The 24194-nt window shown below is 48.7% G+C and overlaps 9 protein-coding genes across 9 annotated transcripts; 5 read left to right on the forward strand and 4 right to left on the reverse strand.

Moving 5' to 3' along the window:
- Positions 1–1036: 1036 nt before the first annotated feature.
- ABOM_009600 (SMEK family protein) lies at positions 1037–4412 on the forward strand (the record flags this gene model as incomplete). Its single annotated transcript, XM_022536728.1, has 9 exons — positions 1037–1261; positions 1388–1484; positions 1559–1640; positions 1698–1756; positions 1836–2162; positions 2216–3016; positions 3082–3249; positions 3313–3749; positions 3810–4412. Coding segments are annotated over 9 exons (2799 nt in total), but the record flags the coding sequence as incomplete, so codon positions are not given.
- Positions 4413–5521: 1109 nt separating this feature from the next.
- On the forward strand, positions 5522–6760 carry ABOM_009601 (bifunctional triacylglycerol lipase/ester hydrolase; the record flags this gene model as incomplete). The annotated part of the gene is made up of 4 exons (XM_022536729.1): positions 5522–6070; positions 6141–6325; positions 6395–6627; positions 6699–6760. 4 exons carry the CDS (start codon positions 5522–5524, stop codon positions 6758–6760), a joined length of 1029 nt encoding a protein of 342 aa, XP_022386315.1.
- Positions 6761–7013: 253 nt separating this feature from the next.
- Positions 7014–7943, reverse strand: ABOM_009602 (Dcp1 family protein; the record flags this gene model as incomplete). Its single annotated transcript, XM_022536730.1, has 1 exon — positions 7014–7943. The coding sequence occupies one exon, from the start codon at positions 7941–7943 to the stop codon at positions 7014–7016; it is 930 nt and encodes a 309-aa protein (XP_022386312.1).
- A 751-nt stretch (positions 7944–8694) lies between these two features.
- ABOM_009603 (phosphatase family protein) lies at positions 8695–11808 on the forward strand (the record flags this gene model as incomplete). Its single annotated transcript, XM_022536731.1, has 1 exon — positions 8695–11808. The coding sequence occupies one exon, from the start codon at positions 8695–8697 to the stop codon at positions 11806–11808; it is 3114 nt and encodes a 1037-aa protein (XP_022386313.1).
- A 548-nt stretch (positions 11809–12356) lies between these two features.
- On the reverse strand, positions 12357–13845 carry ABOM_009604 (uncharacterized protein; the record flags this gene model as incomplete). Its single annotated transcript, XM_022536732.1, has 2 exons — positions 12357–13371; positions 13427–13845. 2 exons carry the CDS (start codon positions 13843–13845, stop codon positions 12357–12359), a joined length of 1434 nt encoding a protein of 477 aa, XP_022386317.1.
- Positions 13846–14449: 604 nt separating this feature from the next.
- Positions 14450–16055, reverse strand: ABOM_009605 (FAD-dependent oxidoreductase; the record flags this gene model as incomplete). The annotated part of the gene is made up of 3 exons (XM_022536733.1): positions 14450–15357; positions 15416–15687; positions 15739–16055. 3 exons carry the CDS (start codon positions 16053–16055, stop codon positions 14450–14452), a joined length of 1497 nt encoding a protein of 498 aa, XP_022386318.1.
- A 1014-nt stretch (positions 16056–17069) lies between these two features.
- Positions 17070–18593, forward strand: ABOM_009606 (FAD-binding oxidoreductase; the record flags this gene model as incomplete). The annotated part of the gene is made up of 1 exon (XM_022536734.1): positions 17070–18593. The coding sequence occupies one exon, from the start codon at positions 17070–17072 to the stop codon at positions 18591–18593; it is 1524 nt and encodes a 507-aa protein (XP_022386309.1).
- Positions 18594–20855: 2262 nt separating this feature from the next.
- Positions 20856–22361, forward strand: ABOM_009607 (pheromone receptor; the record flags this gene model as incomplete). The annotated part of the gene is made up of 3 exons (XM_022536735.1): positions 20856–21417; positions 21473–21812; positions 22016–22361. 3 exons carry the CDS (start codon positions 20856–20858, stop codon positions 22359–22361), a joined length of 1248 nt encoding a protein of 415 aa, XP_022386316.1.
- Positions 22362–23050: 689 nt separating this feature from the next.
- On the reverse strand, positions 23051–23689 carry ABOM_009608 (single-stranded DNA-binding protein; the record flags this gene model as incomplete). The annotated part of the gene is made up of 2 exons (XM_022536736.1): positions 23051–23267; positions 23400–23689. The coding sequence occupies 2 exons, from the start codon at positions 23687–23689 to the stop codon at positions 23051–23053; spliced, it is 507 nt and encodes a 168-aa protein (XP_022386310.1).
- Positions 23690–24194: the final 505 nt, after the last annotated feature.

Raw genomic sequence — 24194 nt, forward strand, 5'->3', positions numbered from 1 at the left:
GAACGGGAATAGCCTTTAATCAAACATGGCCTAGGCCTTCTGTACTCTATTTTACCCACCCCTGAGCATTGTCTGACAATACATACATACACGTAGTAGTTAGTTAGGGACATCTTAATTATGCACAATATATGATACTTAGTCCTCTTGGATCTAATATATATATATATTGCATAGCTATAATTAACCGAGGGACCATTATAGTTGCAAATCATGGGATAAATGTACTGTACTATCGACATATACTCCGTACACATACATGAATCATGGAGATCGCCTTCGTTAATTTCCCTCAGGGGAGTAGGCTTCATGCTTCTGCCCTACTTTGTTTCTAATGTTTTGATTTTATACCTTTCCCGAGAGGGTTTCTATTCTGGTGTGAATACCGCGGGTGCACGTCATTTCATCCACTCATTGCCTTGCAGATCCCCGTAGTTTGCCGGCTTCTCTCCTTTCTCGAAACCACTTGTTCGATCAGTGCTTCAAACTATCCTCCTTTCACCTTAAACCGGGGCTCCCCAGATATACTTGGCTGTTTCTTATCTTCTTGTTTACTGGCTTCTTTTCTTTTCTTGATTATTTGTAGAAAGTAGATCCGGAGATTTTCAACAATCTCAACACTGAACCCCACACCTGATCAGGCAAGGGTTGGGTACCTTAAATCAATACAGCAGTTTCAGCTCTTTTGGTGTTCGTCCCTTTTTCGGTCGCGTGTGCTGCTTGTCCTGGTTTTTGATTTTCCATTTTTGCGCGCCGCCAACCCCAAAGCCCTTTTTTTTTTTTAAAAAAAAAGAGAAGAGAAAAAAATAGCGGCCGACCGCTACCGAGGCCGTCAGGTGGTCCCGACCCAAACTCAGATCATCATTCATCATCCGCAGCAAAAGCAGCAAAGTGTGCCATCCCCGTTATCACCTGTGACCTGTTCGTCTTTCCGATCCGTCCATCCTTTTCTTCTTCCCCATCACAATTCTTTCCCCCCCATCATACTTCTTCCATTTAATCCCGTCCGCAACCCCTCGTCCAATCCGGACAAGGCAGCGGTTCACTCTTATCTCTCCCGCAACTTCGGGCCTCTCTGCGCGCCGGTGCACTCGTTCCTGAGTTGTCCCGGAGTGACGAGACGCCACCTTCCCCCTGTTGCCAGATCATGGCGTTGGAGGTGCAACCGCCCAGCGATCGCAAACGAGTCAAGGTCTACGAACTGAGAGATAACGACTGGTTTGATAGAGGTACTGGTTTCTGTACTGGCCAGATCCTGGACGTAAGTTTCATCGCATGGGGGATCGTCCGTCCAGCGCGACATCGGTCGTCGGGCGCAAACGCTACGGGTCGCGCTTTCTCAAACATTCATCCCGGTCGCTGACATCCCCACTCTATCTTCCTGCAGGATGAACCGCGAATATTCGTCGAATCTGAAGATGAACCCGAACGGGTACTTTTGGAGACAAAAATCTCCAAAGATGATGGGTACCAGAAACAGCAAGGTTCCACTCTCCCATCGCCCTCCGCATCGCAAACTCAAACTGGAAGATACTAATATTTTGTGCGACACTACCAGAGACCCTGATAGTATGGACGGAACCCAATGGGACGGATATGGCATTGAGCTTCCAGGAGCCTGAGGGTTGCGCCGTGATTTGGTAGGGCATCGCTCGGACATTGTGACTCAGTGTCCTTTTTCTCTTGGCTGACAACAGTCGCGAAAGGAATTTTGTCAATGGCGTTCAGCAACACCTTACGAACCTGGCAGCAGCAGGTAGACACCCGGCGTTCCTATTTCGTCTGTCATTGGCAGATTGGTGGACTCTCGTTACTGACAAGGGATTCTTCCCTAGACGATGCCTTTTCCGACGATCTCGAAACATATCAGTCTATAATGCTACCCGCTCCGGAGCTCGGAAACCTCCCCGAAATTGACCATGTCATGAGAGCAGCCAGCATGACCCAAGCCGGCCGAGACGCATTATCGAAGTTTGTTATCCGGGAAGAGTACATAACAAAGCTCATACCATTAGTCACAGTGGCAGAAGATCTCGAGAGCCTGCCGGACCTACACCGTCTCTGCAATATCATGAAATCCCTCATCCTTCTCAATGACAATACCATTATCGAGACCGTCGTTACGGACCCCATTATTCTAGGAGTTGTGGGGGCTCTGGAGTGTACGTAACATGGGGTTTGTTGTGTCATTGTGCGATTGCTGACGAGATCCCAGACGACCCCGAGTTTCCGACACACAAAGCCAACCATCGGCAATACCTCGCAGACCAGTCACGCTACAAAGAGGTGGTCCCGATTAAAGACGCCCTCATCCGTCGCAAAATCCGGTGCACCTGGCGTTTGCAGTATCTAAAGGATGTGGTCTTGGCCCGGATCTTAGACGACCCGACTTTCTCAGTCCTCAATTCGTTGATCTTTTTCAACCAGGTGGAGATCGTAAACCATATCCAGTCAAACGGCCTTTTCCTGAAGGAATTATTTTCGGTTTTTGATCCGAGAAATGCCGATGCAAAGCGCAAGGAGGATGCAGTGCAGTTCCTCCACCAATGCGCATCCATTGCCAAAAACCTGCAAGCCCCGGCGCGCGCCAATCTCTTCGCAAACTTCATCAGCCATGGCCTTTTCGCTGTGATCGCCTTCGCTATCAAACACCCTAACCCCGCTATGCGCACGACTGGAATTGATATTCTAGTTGCACTGCTTGACCATGATCCTCTCATGATGCGGGGGTATATGCTTAAGGCCGTGAATGAGAAGAAGACGCCGCTGACTGATACGTTGATTGATTTACTTCACTTGGAGTCGGATCTCGGCGTGAAGAATCAACTCGCGGATGCAGTCAAGGTTCTATTGGACCCCCAGATTCTTTTGCAGGACACGATGGGTCGGGCTGGACCCGAACAGTACTCGAAGCCACGTCCTAATATTCTCTCTGATGCTTTTGTTCAAAACCACTTTGATGAGTCTGCAAAGAGGCTATTCATGCCGTTAAAACGCCTCGAGAACCGTGCCAGCCGTAAGTATTGTTGGTCACGTCAGCCTCAGCCTGTTCACGCGGCTAATTCTCTTTCACTTCTTTAGTTAGCGACCTCAAGTTTCAAGAGGTGGCCTTGTATGCCCATCTTGTTGATATCCTTACTTTTTTTGTCCGTCAACATCTGTACAGAAGTCGTGCTGTCATCCATAATGAAGCACTCGCTCCCAGAGTTGCTCAGTTACTTACAGTGCCTCAGAAGCACCTCAAACTGAGTAAGTTGACCTATTCAAAATCGTGTACAGAGGTTCCTGTCTAACTGCTTACCTTCGGGATAGTCGCATTGAAATTTTTCCGTACATTAATTAGCCTCCAAGACACATTTTACCAAGCCCTGATGACACATAACAACACGTTTGGTTTGATTCTTGACATCGTCTATGAAACAATGCCACGCGATAACCTCCTTAATTCAGCTTGTCTCGAACTCTTCGAATTCATCAAGCGTGAAAATATCAAACCTATAGTTCTGCATGTTGTTGAAAAATATGGTGAAAAGCTCAAGAATATTACCTATGTCAATACATTCCAGGACTTGATCCTACGCTATGAGCAAATGCAGGGCTATGGCACAGAAGCAGAGCCCACCCTCTACTCTCAAGATGAAGGTACGCCAGCTCGTCGAGTCCCGCCCAACGGACAACGTTGGCAGGGTGTTAGGGAGATGGATGCGGCAGAGGAAGAATATTTCAACACATCTGACGATGAGGAAGAGGTAAGACAATTTATACTCATCATTAATGATTACCAATCAGTATACTGATATTTTTGCTAGTGGCAACATGACAATGCGGCCAATGCAACAATGGCTCCTCAGATGCAGAACGGTTCCGCCTCACCAGTCGTCAAGCCTCTAGTCGACTATCCGGATGACGATGAGGATGACGATGCTATGGACACGAAGCCGGAGGGCAGTGAAGAGCAGAAGCAGCAACAGTTGGTACGGCAAGAAGGCACCCCAACCCTTGACGCCGCCACCGACTCCATCGTGGACACACCGTCGACTCCTGTTTCATCAACCGTGCAGTCGCCTCCAGAGCGTTTGTCAGAAAAGCGCCGGCGTGAGGAGGAGGACGATGATGAGCTGGTTAAGCTAACTTCTGGGCCGAAACGAAGGAGCTCGACCAGTGGCAGTCCTGGGGGTGCTGGTATGCTACGAAAGAAGAGGAGCGTGTCAATTGGGTCGCTCTCAGCTGCTGCTGAAAAAGGAGCAACCCAGAGTATTTTGGGAACTGTGACTGGCAGCACAGCGCCCAAAAGGATAGCCATCAATCTTAGCACTAAGCCATCGCCAGAGACGGACTCCGCTGATCCTGCGGCAAGTACACCAAGCAGTGAGAAAGAAAACCGTGGCGAGAACCACGGTGAAAGTGGTTAGCTATACTCCCGTGATATTTCTCCTGCCATTCATGGAACTCGCATGACTGGGCTTCCCCGCAAGCATCATCCTCGTTTGTCCGAGTACTTGGAGTTCTACCTGCATTTCCCGCGAATCTCCTAGATACCAGATGAAGTAATGGTTTAGTCTTTTTCATTTCTTCATTTCCCCTTTACTGATTCACAGCATATCCCTGTATGATTCCCTCATCCTTTGCTATACATCTTTTGTGCTTTTCTTTTGGCATTTTTAGATATCATGTATTAGGTTTCCAGTTGCTCTGAAGCCTGCGATTTCCGTCTTATTCTTACCTTCTCATCGTCGAAATTTTGGCCTGGTGTACAGCTACCATGTTTTGTTTGTTTCTTTCTCCAATCTTGTTTTATTTGAGTGTCCTTCCTTTAAGCACCTCATGGTTCATTTGCACTGTCAATGCGTGGCGAAAAATAAAACAAAATGGATATGCAATCAGAAGCGAGGAAGTAGCGCGCATGCTGCCAGCCTCTGGCGTCTGATGGTCGGTGTTGTTCCACCTGGGTCTTTGGCATAACTGGAGCTTTCTGTATTGTTCTTCGGTCTATCTATGGGGTTTAAGGAGCTCTGGTTGATAGGGATGGAGTCTGGCTGGATGCGATGAATTGCGATGAATCACTGTGTGCGTATGCTATGCCTGCATTTCAGAGGTCTTGGTATGGAGGATTTCGTTTCTTTCTGTTCCTTATTATGATTGGGAATGTTCGATGGAGCGGGTTGTCGAGAGAGTTGTTATTTGCATTCTTCTGAGATATTAGTGCACATACTTGTCGGCACAGTAACTCGCTACCTTCACAACGAACCGTGTCTCTGAACTATTGTGAAGAACGATATATCGTATCCAAATGTCTTGCGCTTTGTAATAGAGTGGTAGTATATAATCTGTAACTTGATGTTCTAAGTCGGTGCCGAGGCATGACGGGAACTCCGATTTCTCCGATTCAATTTATCGAACTCCATACCCTTTCTACAAGTGAATCCCATTCATGTACCACCTCAGGTATGCCAATTCAACACGCATAGGCTATAAACATATATTAAAACCATCTACCTTAACCCACAAGCACCTGAGTACCATGTATTCCACCCGACAACCCCATATTTCTGCGGACAGCTTCTTCCACACATCGTCCGCATCCGACCCATCACTATCCCCCATCACCATCTACATGATATCCGGCAACCCAGGCCTAATTGGGTACTACCACACATTTCTCTCCGTTCTCTCAGACAAGCTAAACACACAGTCCACACAACAGACAAGAAAAAACCATGCCTTCCAGATCTACGGACACAGTCTGGGAGGATTCGAGCTTACCAAAACACCAGGCTCCAAACCCAGATACTATGACCTGGAAGAACAGATTTGTTTCGTCCAAGACAAGCTGGACAATTTCCTCACCGACTCCAGCAAAGCATCAAACGGGGTCCCATCACCAAGACCTAAGGTGATTCTCATCGGCCATTCGGTGGGCAGCTACATAGCCATGGAGCTCCTACGGAGACACCGCGAGCGCTCGACCAGTGGTACCTCGCCTTCTGTTGATTTTGATATCATCGGCGGCGTCATGCTGTTTCCTACTGTTGTTGATATTGCGAAGTCGCCCTCCGGGCAGAAGCTGACGGTGAGTATACATTGTCTGTTTCTTTTACTTTGGTGGTTGGAAATACATGGGCTAATCGGATCTATCGCAGCGCATGCTATCTTTTATCCCACAGTTGGCTGTCGTAGTGGGCTTCTTGGTCCGCATCCTGACGGCACTGCTCCCGAGTAGTCTTTTACGATCTCTGATTAGGTTCTATATGGGATCGCCGCGGGATAATATGGTCGAGACTACGGCTGCTTTCTTGGAAAGTGGGTATGGTGTGCAGCAAGCTTTGTAGGTTACTCTATTTTCTAGTGGGAAGTGTGTTGAAGAGGGATGAAGAGTATTCTAACTGGGTTTTAGACACATGGCTGCCGATGAGATGCAGACCATCACATCAGATAAATGGAGCGATGATGTTTGGGGCATGTCGGACGTCAAGGATCCGGTTACGCGGCTGTTCTTCTACTTTGGTCGGAATGATCATTGGGTTGCGGAGCGGACGAGAGATGAGGTGGTTGAGCTGAGGGGGCAGACGGACAGTGGTCCGAAGATGGTTGTTTGTGAGGAGGGGCTGCCGCATGCTTTTGTCTTGAGTGAGTTCATTTTCCCGTCTCCTTGTTTTGAGGTGTTTGGGGTGGGGTTTGCTGATGTAGGTGGATTGTAGAACATAGCGACGTTGTGGCGAAGAAAGTGGCCGATATGGTGTTGGATATAGTCAATGATTGATGGAGCTTGGAGGGAAGGTTGGTGGTGATTCTATGTCTGGGGGATTATAGACTTGCTCTTTGTATTTGACAAGGGTATTTAGATGGGATATGCTTCTTTATATCACCTTGTTTCTAATTTATATTCTAACGTAGGGTTGTCTGTAGTTTTATTGGAGGGAAACTGCGCTCATTGTGCAAATCTCATGGGTATCGCAAGTGGTCATGACATTACCCTGACAGATATCTCTCGGATAATGGTGGGGGTTCCTCGATCAGGGACCCCCCTGGTACGCTAACCCGGCCCTCCTAAATAGATCGCCTAGTACATCTTGTTGCGGTTGTGGCTGCGGCTGCGCCGTCGGTCCACTGATCCCAGGCTGGTGCCATCCCTGGGGACCAACATGGTGCGCCATTGTACTCCACCCATCATCCTGGGCCCTTTGTTGCCCAAAAAGATCCCTCAAAGAAACCTGACGACCCATGGCAACACTTGATTGCACCTCGTCCACGGGGTCAGCCGTAGAAGCCGCAGCCGCGGCTGCAGCGTGCAGGCCATTCTGGCGAGTAGCTTCCAGTCGCTCGCGGGCCAGCTTCAAGCTTTGACCTGCATGTATGGCGCATTCCCGAATCACCTGAGCATTGATACTGCGTGTTTCAGCCGTAGAGTTGGGAGGGGGTTCGGAGTAAATCCAAAGACCGTATATGCGAAGATCGGCGCCTTTCCCATTCATGCCGTTATTATTATCCACACCCAACCCGGAGTCATTGTCGACCTTGAGAATCACATATTCCTCCGTAATTTCCACATTATCCCCTTCCGTCAGAGCAACATCAAAATTATGAAGACCCCGCCGATTCAGCACGAAAACGTTGTATCGTTCTTCGCCTAGAGACCCCTGCGATAATTGACAAACGAACAGTGAGCCCTCCACTCCGCTCTTTTCCCACTGCCGTGTGGTTGGGCTGAATATGTAGATGACGGCGTAAGGCGCTAGGGAGAGAATCGAAGTTATGGCGGGGTTGTGACGGCGGAGGACGGAGATGTTCAGCTCTTCGTTTGAGCGGACTGGGGGAGGTGCCATGTTGATTTCTTGTTGTTGGGTATCTGAGAAATAGTTCTGATAGTCTGAATCGTAGTCTGAGGGTTGAGGCTGATTGTGACGGTGATTGTTGTTTTGTCGTCGAGGTCTGCGGGTTGTCATTGTGAAGGTTAAGGAAGAGAAAGAGGAGATTAAGTATGGGCTGCTTCTGGCAGAGATTAAGAGAGACAAGGGGCTGTATTTAGCAAGTGAATGAACTAACAGAGAATGAATAATGACAAGTGTTGGTATGGAGGAATGAGCGAAAGTCGCAAATAAGCTCAGGTGATGAATTGGATTAAATAGAAGCTCCGTTCTAGGAAGCGGTCGGCGGCCCCACGGACTTTCGTCAGAACGAAAGCACAGCTGACGATAAATGATCCACAACCACTTCTGTTTCCTCCTGGCCCTTCCAGTCCAATTCAATCATTAGGCTCGATATTGGTCTAACTCTGCGTCTACCGCCCATTCTTTCGTTTCGAAGACGCCTCGGGGTTATCTGGCTTCGGCGCGGTCCTCTTATCGTTGTCGTCATTCGTATCGGCTCATACCTATCCTACCGGCGGGCGAACCCACCTCTCTTGACTCTCTCTCTTATACTTCCCGCCAGTGAGGCGCGTGATAATCGGACAGGCACTTGGCACTTAACTGGCTCGATCTGCGATTATTGTACTGTCGTAATGACCCTCTGATCGCCACAACTCGCCCCAATTGGTCATTGTCCTCGCACTGCCTGCTGTTGAAAAGCTGCCAAAGCGCAAGGTGAACGCTTAATTTGCGGATTACCGAGGGACTCCGGGCCTCTATAGCATGCTCTGCGGCAGGCGATAGGCATTCTTTTTCATTATAACTGATACTAGTGTTTCTATTCAGCATGGTGGCAGATACCGAACCGCGCGCGTCGCAGTCGCCGGTCGGTGCCGGCGCCGGCGCAGGTGACTCGCACTCTGACGGATCGTCTCCTGATGCCTCTCTCGACCCCTCATCGCTCCCACAAGCCGTTAAAGCGAGGAAATCCGAGTATACAACTCAACAGTCTATTCAGATCAAAGTCGGAACGTGGAATGTGGCTGCCATTCAAGGTACGGAGGAGGATATCGGAAAATGGTTTGTACAGCGGGAGGGAATATGCGAACAGCTCGCCGGGTTACGAGTCTCCGGCCTAGAAAAAGCTCCTGCTAAAACGGGCGATGATCACCTGAATGAATCTGGATCCGAGTTGGACCAGGTGGGACTCTACGTTCTTGGGTTACAAGAGATTGTGGATATATCTTCCCCAGCGGAGGCCCTGAGGCCTTACGTTGATCCAGCACCGGCAAATAGGTGGAAAGCTGCGATGCAGAATGCTTTACCCTCAGGCTACCAATTAGTTGCGGAGTCGCAACTGGTGGGGCTGTTGCTGTTGATTTACGCCTCTCCTTCTGTTGCTGAGACTGTTTCGTCGGTCAGCTGTGCCAATGTAGGCACAGGCCTGTTCGGCTACATGGGAAACAAAGGCGCTGCAGTGACGCGCCTAATGCTAGGCGAGACTACGTGTCTTGTCTTCGTCAACTGTCATTTGGCAGCTGGGTCGGATAAAAACAGCCTGGAACGACGGAACTGGGACGCCTCCCAAATTCTCCAACGCGCAAAGTTTGACCCAATCGATACTGAAAGTTCACTTAGGGATGAGCCTACCGAGAGTATAGGCAAAGAAGACTTTGCCTTTTGGTTTGGTGATCTTAATTATAGACTAGAGGATATACCTGGAGATGACGTGCGTCAGGTCCTTGCTCGACATACAGAGAACGAGTACGATAAAACGCACAACTCTACACATGTGGCTGATGAAGACGATTCAGAGGAGTCACCAAAACGGACGGACGAGACAAGTATAGCTCCTCCGCCTGTTTCCGATGAGGACGTGGACCCTCACACAGACCCAGCTTCTTTGCAAACTACAATATCGTCGCTACTTCCGCATGATCAGCTTCGCCTGCAACAAAGCAAGCAGAAGGCCTTACACGAGGGATGGAGGGAAGGTAGCATATCATTTCTGCCAACGTACAAGTATGATGTAGGAAGCGTCGCCAAGTTCGATTCCAGTGAAAAGCAACGGGGCCCTAGTTGGTGCGATAGGGTTTTGTATCGGACACGGCGGGACATGTTAAGACATGAACAGTTAGTCAAGGAAGCAGCTGAAGCCAGGAAACGGGACGAAGAAATGAAAGCCAGGGGACTAGATAAGGCCGCAGCAGATGACAACGTTCTCTTCGACTATGATCCTGATGTTGATGGCGCGGACAGTGCAGATGAATACGACCCCGACAAAGATGACGCGAGTGACGGTGCTTCATTCATCTCGCAGAGTGATCCGGACCAATCACTTACACTTGACTATTATATTTCGCATCAAGGAATCCTCTCATCTGACCACAAGCCTTTGGCAGCCGGCTTCACTATAACCTATGAATCGGTTGTCCCTCACCTAAAGGCCAAGGTTCACCAGGAAGTGGTCCGAGAGCTGGACAAGGCTGAAAATGAGTCTCGGCCGGGTTTGACGGTTGTGGTGGACAGCCACGGCCATGGGCCTAGTAAGGATAAGACAAAAGATCCGAATGCACTAGGTTTTGGTGACGTACCATTTGATGTATCCGTCACTCGATCTTTGACAGTTGCGAATACTAGCAGCGTGCCTGCAACTTTCTCATTCGAAAAGCCCGAACAAGGAGAAGGCTGTCATTATCACCCCTCTTGGCTTGAATATCAGATTGAGCCGCCGCACCGCGACAAGCCGGAAGATCAGGCATCTACGTTACCTTTACAGGAGTGTACATTATTGCCTGGAGAGCTTACCAATATTGAAGTTACTGCAGGTGTCAAGGATATACAGCTTGCACGTTTGCTCAATGACGGAAAGTTGAAGTTAGAGGAAGTTTTGGTCCTTCGAGTGACCAACGGCCGAGATCATTTCATCCCTGTATATGGGGAGTGGTTGCCCACCTGCTTTGGTCGCAGTTTGGAAGAACTTACCGTCATGCCTGAAGCGGGTGCACGGACATTGCCAGCTACAGAGATGACGAGACGCCAGAAGGACGAAGTAGGAATCCCTCTGTCAGCCCCGCGGGAGCTTTTCCGCCTGACAGAATCGATATCGGAGTTGTCCGAACGTGCTATTGCCGAATGGAGCATGATCAGAGGCGAGTCCGAAGACTCTCCACCGTGGATTAGGGAGCCACATGGGTTTGCATGGCCTTTTGAACCAGAGTCATGGAATCTGACAGACAAAGAAGAACGTTCTCACCTCCTGGCATCTGTCCGGGAAGCTTTGGACACCAACAAACCCTTCAACCATGTCATTCCACCCGAAGTATCCTCGCTTCACCGCCTGGAGATCTTAAGCGAGACCTTACTGGTATTTCTTAGATCTTTGAAGGACGGGATAGTCACTGCGCCCGTTTGGTCTGATCTAGACCAGCAAATCCTCGCCCGTGAGAAGACAAAAGCGCCGCCTTTATCCTGGGAAGAATCCCAAGCCTGGGTACTAGAGAGCCTAGCATATTCCCCCGCCCACAGCGTCTCCTTCACTTTCGTCACCTTCATGCTTGCTCGCATCGCCAACGAAGTCGCTCCAGTAACATCCATGCCCCCACGACACTCTTCCGAAAAGCCGTCCGATGAGCAAGCCAACCCCAACAAACAGCCCTCCACACCAACCGCAACAGCAGCCGCTGCAGCAGTCGCTGCCGCAGGCAATCTCCGACGGCGAACCCTCACCTTCACCTCAAACGCACCAGAACCTGCTGCTAACCCTCTCGCCGTTCGCCGACAAGCCGTCGAAACCGCCCTAGCGGGTATATTCTCCACTGTCCTTATCTCCGCCAACGTCCCTGTCCCAGCAAAGGATAGAGAACGGCGAGCGCAGGAGGACCGAAAACGAAGTATAATTGAGCCTTTCTTGAAGACCATCGGGGTTGACAATAAAGGTCCCTCCGGTGGTTGGTCTTGAACTCTTATATAGTGCTTGTCTCGTATATATGCGCTTGGATATGTACTTTCCTTTCCCTTAGTAATCGGGGATATTTTTGTAATACCTATGGATTCGAGCTGGGTTCTGTATGCATTGTATTGTAATATACTCTTATTTCTATAACCTTTAGATTATTCGACGGTAACTACTAGAGACGTCATCTAGACGATGTGTGCGACGTTTGATATTATAAGCTTAGTAAGTTGGCGAATATACAAGCTTGCTTAGCGTGTACTCATTTTCCGTGCGCATTGTATAGTCGGCGACGCCGTACGCTATATAACTATAAACTTCTAAATATTGATTGGCCAATGTCAAAGAAAGCCGCCGAGAGCAAAAAAAGAAATGCTTAATTAGAGTATCCCATCCTTCCCCATTCCAGCACACTGGAGTCAACTTAGACGGAAATACTGACGCGGTAACATGGATAAAGAAGTAGAGACCGTCTTTGGATATCAGTCGTTCTACAATTACTATCAGCACTCTAAGAACAACTATACTATAATCACATCGCGACGTATAAACAGTCATGTATATTCGCGAATGGACTTCAGTCCATGTGTCTCTGCTGAATCTTGCTGGGGTACTCGTTTTGGGCGTTTCGGGGACCGCGCTTTACGTTCTTGCGGTAGCTTGCCTTTTGCAAGTTTTGGTTGTGGCTGTGGTTCCGAAAGAAAAATACCTTGAACAAACCGCAGACACCGTCTCGCGACATGGAATGGGAGTACAGCCAAGGAGACGAAGACCTGAGCAGGGAGCATAACAAGCGTATAAAGCCACTCAAGCAGCACGGACACAACATTCTTCGGTTTCCGTACACTAGAACGCTGCGCAGCAGCAGCTAGAGAAATGGCATCCCGGACCTGACCCTCTAGCGCTTCGATTCTGGAGTCCGTCTGAAAGGACGTCATCGCGGTACGTTTCTCGTAGCGTCTCACGGCGCGGTTCAGGGCATCGATGTCCGGTTGGACCGATTTCCGCACTTCTGCTGTGGTATGTGAGACGAGGGAGTCTTGCGCTTGGGGCTGGAACTGTTCCTGGCTGGGGGCGAGGCGCGCCGCAACTGTTTCTGCTATGTGGGCTTCGAGCTCTTCCAGTCGTTTGGAGAGGTCGATTATCTTGCTGGCGTCTATTCTGTCTTTGGGGGCTTCGGTGGATGATGCGACGACGCGCTGGAGATGGAGCGTGCGCGCTTGGACCATTCGTAATAGATGGGCGAAGGGTCTGATCTCTGATGCTAGGAGGAATATGGTTAGGTTGTAGTTCGAGACTAAACCCTCTGAGGGTCGGGACAGTTTGGATCGGATTGCGTGTAATAGCCATGTTCCGATGAGCGGGAAGATGAAGCACGAAGCTAGAGCGACGATTTCGTGGATTTGCAACTCCCTACTGGCAGCGCTAGCTGTATCGGTTGTGCGTTGTTTTGCTGGGACTGAGTCATCTTTTGCATCCTGGCTGTGGTCAATCTCTATGTCTACAGGGATTTCGTTCGCATCGTAGAATTTGTCTTGTCGGATCGCTTGGGCGGAGCGATACCAATCCCTGACATCCTGGTTAACCGGGGGGGTTTGGGTGTAATCGTATGGGCCTGTCTTACCATGGTAGTCTGACGGACCAGTTTAAAAAGATGGCTGCTAATACCAGCAGAGTAACATCTGTTACGACGGCGCTTCCGTTCTGAAAAAAGACCCCCGCGATGGCAGGCAGGAGGGCGAGGCCCAAGGGTGCAGAATGCCAGTGCGACTCCTCATTGGGCGCATCCGCCGCGTCGAAGGAACCCTTGGCTGCACGCGGGAAGAATAGATCGTCAGTGGAGGATCGGATGGAATTCCGTGCTTCGGAGACCGAATCTGAGAAGGTCGAGTTGCGTCGTTCATTTTTTAGATTTGATGAACAGCCCTCTGCGAAGGTGGCAGAGCGGGCCGGGCCTCGCTGGCGAAGACTCATGGAACCGGGGGAATGGGCGCGGGGATTGCTAGTCTGATTGTTCTGGAAGGGAGAGGCTGATGGTCGCATGACTGAAAAGGAACCAGGAGGAGGAGGGTCGGCTAGACAATTGGTGGACCATATTCCGATCTGCTGTGGTCGAGATCCTGGGTATAAGAGGAAAGTTGCAGCCAGGATGGAATTTGAGAAAAAGAAGGGTAGGGAGAGGAGTGTGCCTCAGGTCATGAAAGGATCCTCAGGTTCAGCCATGATTAAATCATGTGTAGGTCACGTACGTACATCCATACGGAGTACAGTACGGTACCTCATCGCATCACTTGCAGATCCCTTCTTACCCTTTTTCGGGAAAGCCAAGACGGGGTCAAGTGGAGTAGTTCGTGACTACAGCCCCAATCATTAATCTCACCCCCGAATTCAATTGCGGAGGGAAACTGTATTGTATCGAATATGACGCCATGTGCCAAGAGATACCTTCAGCTGAATGACGATCCTGCATGTATGTGTATACTGTACGGATACTCTTACACATACCCGGATTTCCTCTAATAACTAACCTCAACTTGTCTGATCTACATGCAGCCGCTTCAGTCAGGGCACTTAAGGCCCGACTCACTAAATCCCTTGTATTAACTATATGCTACAGTCGCGAGGAATCTCAATGCAAGTATGTGCTCTAAGCGAAACAAAAGCTCCACATCGTTATCAAAGCATCTAAGAACCAAAATGCCAACTTAACGGAGAGATGGTTCAATTGATTCAGCCTACCCTGGCGCATCTTCGATCGCGACTTCAAGTGATAATCTGATTGCGGTAAGTAGTCCAGGTACTCCGACTCGGGACTAATGTCGGATATGTAACTGATTACCTGCTCTCCATGGAAGGACCCGATGTAGAGGCCGAGAGCCTTGAACCAGGGCCCAGAAAGAGCTTCACAGCGAACCAGAATCCATGAATACGTGTAAAAGCGTCTCATCTTCTGCTTTCGGGACTCTTCCCATGCCTCTAGGCCCATATCCTCCTCAGGGTTATCTGGGCATGTACAGGATTTGTCTTGGTCAACAGTGCGGACGATACAATTGGCTAGCGAGGCAGAGCTTTCAATAGCGCAATTTGCCCCTTGAGCCAGGTTTGGTGTCATCTGCCAGAGTTCATTGTAAATAACATACTCGAGTAGCTGGGAGATATAGCGAAAGAAAATGAGCCAGACCTTGTGAACAGAGTCCCCAATACACACAAGCTTCTCTGCAGCCCATTGCTCACAGAGCAACTCCTCAAGGGCGACGTGACAACATGTGATTGCATTACTGTACAGTTCTTCAAATCGAACATCTGAAGAGACATGCGCACCTAAAAACGGGGAGACCTGCTGGTCAATTGATGCCCGGTCTTGCGAATAGCGCGGTATATCAGGGCAACGGTGCACCTTCCCGGCATGGAACGATAGTAACCAGAAGATGTTCTCTTTTCCAATGTTGACTATGAAGGAGAATCCGTTTCCGTACGTGCGATGCGCGTGGCCTGGGGATAGCCCCGGAATAGGATGCGAGATGCCATATATGCCGGAAAATTTTGAGGTCAAACCTAAAACTCTGATCAGCAGCTAACATTGAGGTGGGATAGATATGGTAATACTACTCACCTTCAGGTATCTTTCTTGGATTTGGTGATGCCTGTAAGGACCTATTCCACCTCAGGATCTCGCCACGTGAGACACTGTGGATTCCATCGGCGCCAACAACCAGGTCTCCAGTAAGTATGGAGCCATCGGCGCATTCCACTTTGGCCTGCGAAGAGCTCTGATTCAAAGCTATGACGCGCTTACCGAAAAGCACGCGATGTTTATCTTTTAGGCTATTATAGAGAATCTGCAAAAATCTCCATCGTGGGATAACCGCTAGGTTATAACCATGCCTAGTCAGGCCTTAGACCTACCCAATCACAAATCGCATAAGGAAGGCATACCTCATGGAAAGGAGTCTTTCTACATCTATTCTCCCTAACAACCTTCCATCCTCAAGGAAAGTTGAATGACTGTGGATCGTATCTGATGCTGCCGCGATTTCTTCCCACACCCCGAGTTGCGCTAGTATCCGTGATCCATTGGGAAGCAAGGTGAAAGCATTTCCTGTGAACGGCAGTGGTAGGCAATCGTGAGCCTCAAGGATGGTATAGTCAATTTGCCGCTTGGCTAGAGCGTGGGCTAGAGTGAGACCAGCCACAGAGCAGCCAATTATGATGACACGCAGCGCATGATTCTGTCTGCGCGACGACGACCTCATATTGAGCCAAGCATACAATAGGGACGGAGATTTATGTTGGTCCTTCCCGAAGCATAAATAATGAGAAGATTTGACTGAGTTAAAAGAGAGAAAGACGAATATGAAACCGCAGGACAACGAGAACAGTGAAGTTGCTCTTCCCGCTGTCTCCTTCAAGAACATACAGAGCCCCTCTCATCAAATCTGGTTTTACTTGATGTCTGAGCAAGATTTTGCTTCTCAGCTTCACATACCCTTGTTCACTGGCCATGCCGCTGTTCTTCACCGCAGCAACGACTACTGCATGACCAGAAGTCACGCCTTGCCAATCAAGCCCAACAAGTATGGACCTCGTGAATGGCATCTTATGGAGCACAGAAGGAGGATATATTAAGTGATAGCTCTCAGTTGGACAGTGAATACCGTATTTGGTATGCCTGTACTTTTCTGTGATTTGTTTATCCCATTCTATCTCAGTTTAGAGTTAATGGTCTCATCCACGTGAGTGATTAGTTTTAGTTTCATGAATAATTGAGAAAGTGACTTAAATTCAACAAAGGTGTCTGTAACTAATTCAACATAGTTCCATCATCTTCCTCGCCGAGTTATAAACCCCTGTGTGCTAAGCATGTAATTCGTTCTCGCTTGCTGGATTTATCTCTAGATACGGCTCTGCTTTCCTTGGTCATGGCTGAGCGTGTATGATGCGCTGGCGGGTACACCATCTCCGCGCAGGTACAGTACCTTAGTGAATCGCACCATTAATTCCCGGCTCGGCCACTGGGAGATGAATTAGACAGTAACCTTTCATGGGTCTAATAGTGAATAATTAGATCTCTCCTTGCGTGAATCAAGGAAAGGTAGCATGCATATATCTGTATCAATATGTCCCCAAATATCAGGTCTGCCTCCAAGCCTCTCAATACATCCACCATTGTCCCTTTGTCATCACACAGCATCCTCAACTCACGGTGCTTTCAAACGATCTCCATTGAAAATTATTGAGAGGCCTTTCTGCTATGGTATTGACCCACAATGGACTTGCATAATGCTATCGTCCGGCAGATATCTGCGCGAGTGAAGCAGTTCCATTATGACAAGAAGCCTTTTCATATCTATCACGGCTCCACGAACTCGACACGTCCTTCAAGAAAGTCCACATCCAATACCATCAATACAAGCAGCCTCAATCGTGTGCTCAGTGTTGACCGGATACGCAAGGTGGCACTAGTCGAACCTAATGTTCCTATGGACATGCTTGTCAGCGCAATCCTCCCCCATGGGTTCATTCCGCCGGTGGTGATGGAGTATCCCGGGATAACAGTAGGTGGCGGATTCACAGGCACATCCGGAGAAAGTAGCTCTTATCGGCATGGTTTCTTTGATCGAACAATTTCTTGGATTGAGATTGTGATTGGGAACGGCGAGATCCTGCATGCATCCCCAACCCAAAACTCCAATTTGTTCTTCGGTGCTGCATGTTCCTTTGGGACCCTTGGAATCACGACTCTACTGGAGCTGCAACTCATAGAACTTCCGACAAACCCAGTAGTGAAATTAACCTATTTCCCTATCTCAGGTGTTGACGAGGCCATCAGAAAAATTGAAGAGCTCACACCTAACCCCACGTACCAGTATCTGGATGGGATTATGTTCACCAAGACTAAGGGATGTGTCTGTGCCGGGTCAATCACCAGTCTGGCAGAGGAAGATCAGGTTCAAACCTTTACTCGTCCCACTGATCCGTGGTTCTATATGCATGCTGAAGACATGGTTTCCTCGCCATCAAACCTGGAGAAGGGGACCACATCCAAGGAGCTGATCCCATTGCCCGATTACTTATTCCGCTACGATCGGGGAGGCTTCTGGGTGGGGAAGTACGCCTTTGAATATTTTCTACTTCCCCAGACAAAGTTCATGCGATGGGTGCTGGACGGTATCTCCCATACAAGGGTCATGTATCACGCCGTCCACAAGAGCGGGCTTTTCAAGGAGTACACTATCCAGGATGTTGCTGTGCCATATAATGGTGCCAAAGAACTGATTGATTTTCTTGATGACTCGTTTGGGAGGTACCCATTATGGCTTTGTCCTGTCCGTACTGCAACGACACATGTCTCGGGACTGATGGCGCAACGGCGAAACCATCCTGACCCGGATCACCGTGATATGATGCTCAGCATTGGAGTATGGGGTCCAGGACCGAAGGGTAAGAAGAACTTTGTTGACTTTAATCGCAAGCTCGAGAAAGTCGTCAACATCCTTGGGGGTCAAAAGTGGCTCTATGCACGGACCTACTATACAGAGGAGGAATTTTGGTCAATCTATGACCGTGATACAATGGATGGCTTACGACAGAGGTATTATACGACGTACTTGCCGAATCTGTATCAAAAAGTCCAGATACAGCCAGAAGAGGTCGTCAAGAAGCGTTCTTGGACATCGAGGCTGGGAGATTGGGTATGGAGTTGTTGGCCGATGTCTGGGGCGTATGGGCTGATGCATACGTTCTGGTATAAGGAATATTTGTTAGTAGACCGCAAGCAATTACTACAGTAGAAAGCTCAGGGGAACAGATGCCTGAAAACCTTTAGTCCATAATTGACACGTACGTCTGAGCAGACAATAGAAAAGACAGAACCTTCTATGTGGATTTAACTACTTTAACCCCATCTAATGGGAGCTGCCATAGCTTCAGGTTACCAGTCAAGCGGTAGCTCGATTGTAATGGCAGATACCAGATCGAACCTCCAGATGCAGCAGCATACATCCAGAGATTAATATTCCATTGATCAAATACAACCGATGCCTAGCCAGGCGGGGTACAGTAATCCTAAGTCCCAGTTATTGACGGTGGGTCGACGATACTATCACAAGTCGTCCAGAAGCTAATTGGCAGTAACACCAACACTCAATTTACAACTATACCAGAGGTGTTTCTACTTTAAACAACCTCATTAGAGCGGAGAGCACCTAAAAAGCATACCAACTCCTTTGAAGCCCATTTTTCCTTTAGCATTGCACCAATCAGCCCTTGGTTCCATTGAGAGCCCATCTTTCTGTTGTTACGCTTCGTCCAGGCCTTCTTGGATGACTAGTTACTTTCCTTCTTATATTCATACACTCCCTCTCGGGCGACGTAGCTCAGTATAAACAAGAATCGGTCTTCTCCAAAGCATTATAGTTTAACCCTCGAAGTATTGCATGGCTAGTGTAGCTCCGAGTCCGTACGTGATGCTGGCAGCCAAGCGGACAATGCATAAGAGTGTGCTGATGCTGCATAACATTGACAAGGGCCCTGATCTAAACATCGTGGCCCTTACGGTGTGTATGGTTGTGTATCGCCTTGTTATGTATTGCGGCGATTTTCTCTCGATGAAGCCAGCGATTTAAATATCCTACTACCATGTGCATAGGGTAATATAAATCCCAAATACTGGTTTTCTTGAACGATTTTCGGCGAGCTGATTGATCATAGTACTAGTAATAATACCGGAAGACGCTTTACAATTTACGCAAGAAGCTCCATGTTTGCTTCTGTATGAATACGGAGCCACAGTCTAAGCAGTGTGTAATATACAAGGATATACGTACAACGTCAATGATTCTTACAAATCACCTTTGATATGTCCTTATTGATTCCCTGCTGCCGGCTGTGTTAGTAACTTAAGTACCACCCACTCCGGAAGTCCCGATCAGTTTTGAACTTTCAAGTGCCACTGGGTAGAGGGTTTGTCTTTCCATTCGCTTTGACTATTTCTTCGGGGCCAAACCACTCAGACATCTCAAAAGTGGGAGGATCGGGCCAAAGAGACTCACCCCATTTCGATAGGCAACAACAGTTCTCCATCATACATACAAAGGTACCCGGCCCCCCTTTCGCCTTCAAGGATAACACATTAACGATGTTCTTAGTCACTGCCCCTACATGGCCCCATGATGCGTCAAGGCGTGTTCCAATTTGACAGTGTTCCCTGCTGGGTTGCTGGTGTGATAGGATACCTGCAGGCTATGGGGCGGACGGTCTCACCATGCCAATTGACCCGTGAGTCAATCGGACGAGTTTTCAATCTCGGTACTTGTCCATATATTTAGAAATACCCCGTTGTCTTAAATATCCAGCTTGACGGCTTATTGACGGTGATTGATTGTCCTCTATTGATCCCCCGAATGGGAAAGGTCGGCAGGCGGATGATGTCACTCGGTATGTACTCACTGAGCAAGCCCTATTGCTACCATCTAGTCAATGGCCAATCGCTTCACAATCTACTCCCTCGTATCTTTTCATCATTGACTTTTCTCAAGGCACTAAGTTAATAATATAACTGTTATACGACGGGCCGCTCTAGTTTCCGGCCGCAGATCTGCGAAGCCAAGTTTATTCTGCAGGAACTATACAACTTTCCTGTACAGGATGTAACTGGGTCGACTGCAGTAACCCGAATAAACGGCCCCGAGGGCCTGGATCGTCGTTCTGTCCACTCTATTTCAAATGCGAACCATTCTATATAACCAGGACGTATAGTGGAAGTCCATGTTTCAGCTGCGTCTGCGTGGAACACCCTGTTCTTACTTCCTGCGCTTCGTCTCAATAAGACATCTGTCTCTAAAGGTCTCTTAATCGTCGTGTTTCTCCTTCAGTGCCCATACTTCTTTCCACACGATGCTCCCATTTTCCTCGTGCGGAGCTCTTATCTTTCTTAGTTAGTCCAGTGGCTCTGGAAGTCAAGTATACCTACTGCCTGGCCAACGGAGACGTCCATCACTCGATATCAACAGTTTGTTTTCTTCGCATCACACGATTGTACTTGTATCAAGAACATGGCGGCATCAAGCACTGCTCCCTACGCCCAGGCCGTGATCATTCCATCGCTTTCTATCCTATGCATGCTGCTGACCATCCCTCCCTTGATCTTGCATTGGAAAAATAAGAATTTTCCGGTCGTTTCCCTCATATGCTGGCTCCTGTGTCTCAACTTGTTCAATGTTATCAACGCATTTATATGGCCGAATGATGACATGGATAGTTGGTGGAGTGGCGCCGGCCTTTGTGATGTGGAAGTCAAGGTGATGATTGCCAGCTATGTTGCGGTGCCTGGAAATTTGGTCTGCATCTTCCGCACTCTAGCCAGCATGATTGATACTAGACGTGCAATGCTTGTCCCGAGCAAGCAGCAACGGTGGTGGAATTTCGGCATAGATATGCTATTTTGTGTGATCGTGCCCGTTGTGGCAATGGCTACACATATAGTCTACCAGGCGAACCGATACATTCTGGTTGGCATCTCGGGCTGCGTTAATAGCTTTGATGAAAGTTGGGTGAGCCTCATACTGGCATGGATCTGGCCTCTATTAATCTGCCTTATGGCTGGCTATTATTGCAGTGCGTTAACGCCTGTCCGTGGTCGCCTTGGTCCAAGCAGCTAACACCCTACCAGGCCTTGTGGTTTATCGTCTTCAGAGATACCGGAACCAATTTGGTGACATCCTACAAGCATCAAACAGTAACTTGAACAAATCTAGATTCATGCGGCTATTCATCCTTTCCTTCATTGTGCTCCTGGCTATCCTGCCGGTCCAAACATACGTTGTCTACAAGAACATCGAACTTTCACTACCGTGGCACTCTTACTCATGGAGTGTGGCACACGGACCACATTGGAATAAAATCCAGAAGATACCTTCAGGTGGTGAAGCCTTTTTCGATCGCTGGTTTCCAGTGGCCTCTGGATTCATGTTGTTCATCCTCTTCGGGTGCGGCAGAGACGCTTCTAGGATGTATGGCTCATACCTCCGCTTGTTGCGCCTGGATCACTGCTTCGTCGGAGCCCACGACTCTTCACCAGATGCATCCAGCTCGGATACTTCGGGTTTCTCGAACAGCCGATTAGGGCTACTTTTTCATAAATCATGGACTTCGATGGCAGGGTAAGGATCAGCTGCACCAGATCTAACGAGTCATGTACTAACTGCGGCCGTAGAACTCGTGCAGAGAACCCTGCTACTGCGAATAGTATCGACAGGACCTTTGATGACATTGAGAAGGGCAGAGTCTCTTGGCCGAAACCCCAGCAAGGACAGAGCATGTCTTGGCTTAAGCATCCTTGGTCTCTTTTGCACCGTCCACTTCACCGCTCGTCTACTTCTAGTGGCGAGAGAATCTTATCCCAGCCGAACCTCTCTGCTCCGTCAAATACAGTTTCCGCTAATGCATGGGCGGGCTCCAGCCAAAGCCGGGGCAGTAGTGATCTTACTTATATGCCTGGAAGAGAGGCATTTATCCGAGTTAAACGCGACATCAGCCAGGATAGCGAATTGCGAGCATGAGGTCGTGCAATACCCCTGGGACAGGTCGTTTACCTAACTGACCAAACCAGGTGAAGTGCCTCCGCCCCGGGATTTAAAGGGTCTTTTACTTTTCATTTCGGCTTCGTCCGTTGAGAGTGCTGCAAATACTATTTTATTTGCCTTCTTTTTTCTTCTTCAGATGTGTGGCTGATGTTGCATCAAGTCCTTAACATATGACTTCCAATGGAGAAGCCGCTTGTTAGGTCTGCGATGAGTCTATTGCTTCTGTTCTCCAATAATCACAGATATCTTGGCATGCTAGATCTAATCACCTTTATCGGGCATCACCATCCAAGATATAACCAGAAGGTTTTACTAGTTATTAACTGATCCGGTATGTGATATGCTACAAGTAACATAGAGTATGACTAGATCAGACCATTATAGATAAGCAGGTCGTCCAACGCATCTGACCCGTCAGATCCATTTTAAGCTTGTCCCATGAGAGCCACGAAGCCGTATGCTAAAAGAGCGCTAGTATTCAAGGGTATACTTGTATAATAACTACAATACAGAAGCCGTATGATCCAAAATACAATTAGAACACATAATGGCCGATTCACTTTCACCAAGAAAACCTACAAGGGACCACGGGAAGCCTTTGAATATCCGCCCATCAAGTTATTATGTCGTTCTCCTTGTGCAGGCTTATCCTCGGCCGACAGAGCTTAGGCAGACTCATTTTCGTTAGGGTTGGTCGGGCGTTTGAGGACCTCGATGTTCCCTGAATAGTGATGCGTAACGCGGAAGTTAGCATAGTCCGACAGATTGAGTTCGTCTTGGACGGGGATCTCACGTTGAACAATGTTCAGAGTGGTCTGCTTCTTGCCCTCGGCGTCCTCCCAGTCCCGCAGGCTGGCGCTTCCCTCGAGGTAAACAAGGGTTCTGGCGAATAAGAAAAATCAAAGTTAGCACTACACCTTAACACTTTTCCTATACATGCATTGCAATCAAACATTTCACAGCACTCAAATATAAATAGACATGCAGGTCATGGAGATAGGGGTCGATACTTACCCCTTCTGCAGACTCAGCACGTAATCGCGCTGAGCACCCTGGTCGAAGCTTGCGACCTTAAACCAGCTTGTCTGTCGGTTGTCGCGGGCCCCGGTCGAGGTAGCAACGGTGTATCTGATGACATCCTGACCGGATGAGGTGGCCTGCAGCTCCGGCGCGGCTGCCAGACGGCCGGTGATGATCATACGAGCTACCGAACGCGATGAGGAGGAGCTGAAGGAACGCGCGGAGAGAGCTCCGCCAGTGGCGGTGCGCATCAATGGGCGCAGGGATGAGGCGAAGGCAGACATGGTATGGCTGGTGTTCGGAATCTTTGCCTTCGAGCAAGTATTAGGGATAAGGGTCGGTGAGAATCAAGATTTTGTTTAAAAAAAAAATGAAGTCAAATGTCACAGCTTCTCCAAGAGGTTAAACTGTCATTACGTTACTTTGCCCGCGCGATTTGGAATGCGGTGTGGGTCTCACGTGATGACTATGGGCGGTCATTGGGTGAACCCTTCAGCTCCCATCCACCATCCATCCACCATCGGTTTACTGATCTACTTCCACCTGCTCTAGTCTTCATACTATGTTCAAGGGTACCTTCTCGTTCTTGCTCATGGGATGCCTCTTCGTTCCTCCCCACCAGAGTTATGGTAATCTTCTACTTGAAAGAAGAACTAGAGGAAAGTGATACCATGACACTCTGTAATACAGAGATTGGTGACCGAAATCCACCTCTGCCTCCCATTCGCCTCTGGGATGCCCGCTGACAGTTGCCATTTTCGCCATGACTCTCGGGACATGCATGCATAT

This window comes from Aspergillus bombycis (assembly GCF_001792695.1).
Source record: "Aspergillus bombycis strain NRRL26010 chromosome Unknown contig00086, whole genome shotgun sequence".
Taxonomy (NCBI): domain Eukaryota; kingdom Fungi; phylum Ascomycota; class Eurotiomycetes; order Eurotiales; family Aspergillaceae; genus Aspergillus; species Aspergillus bombycis.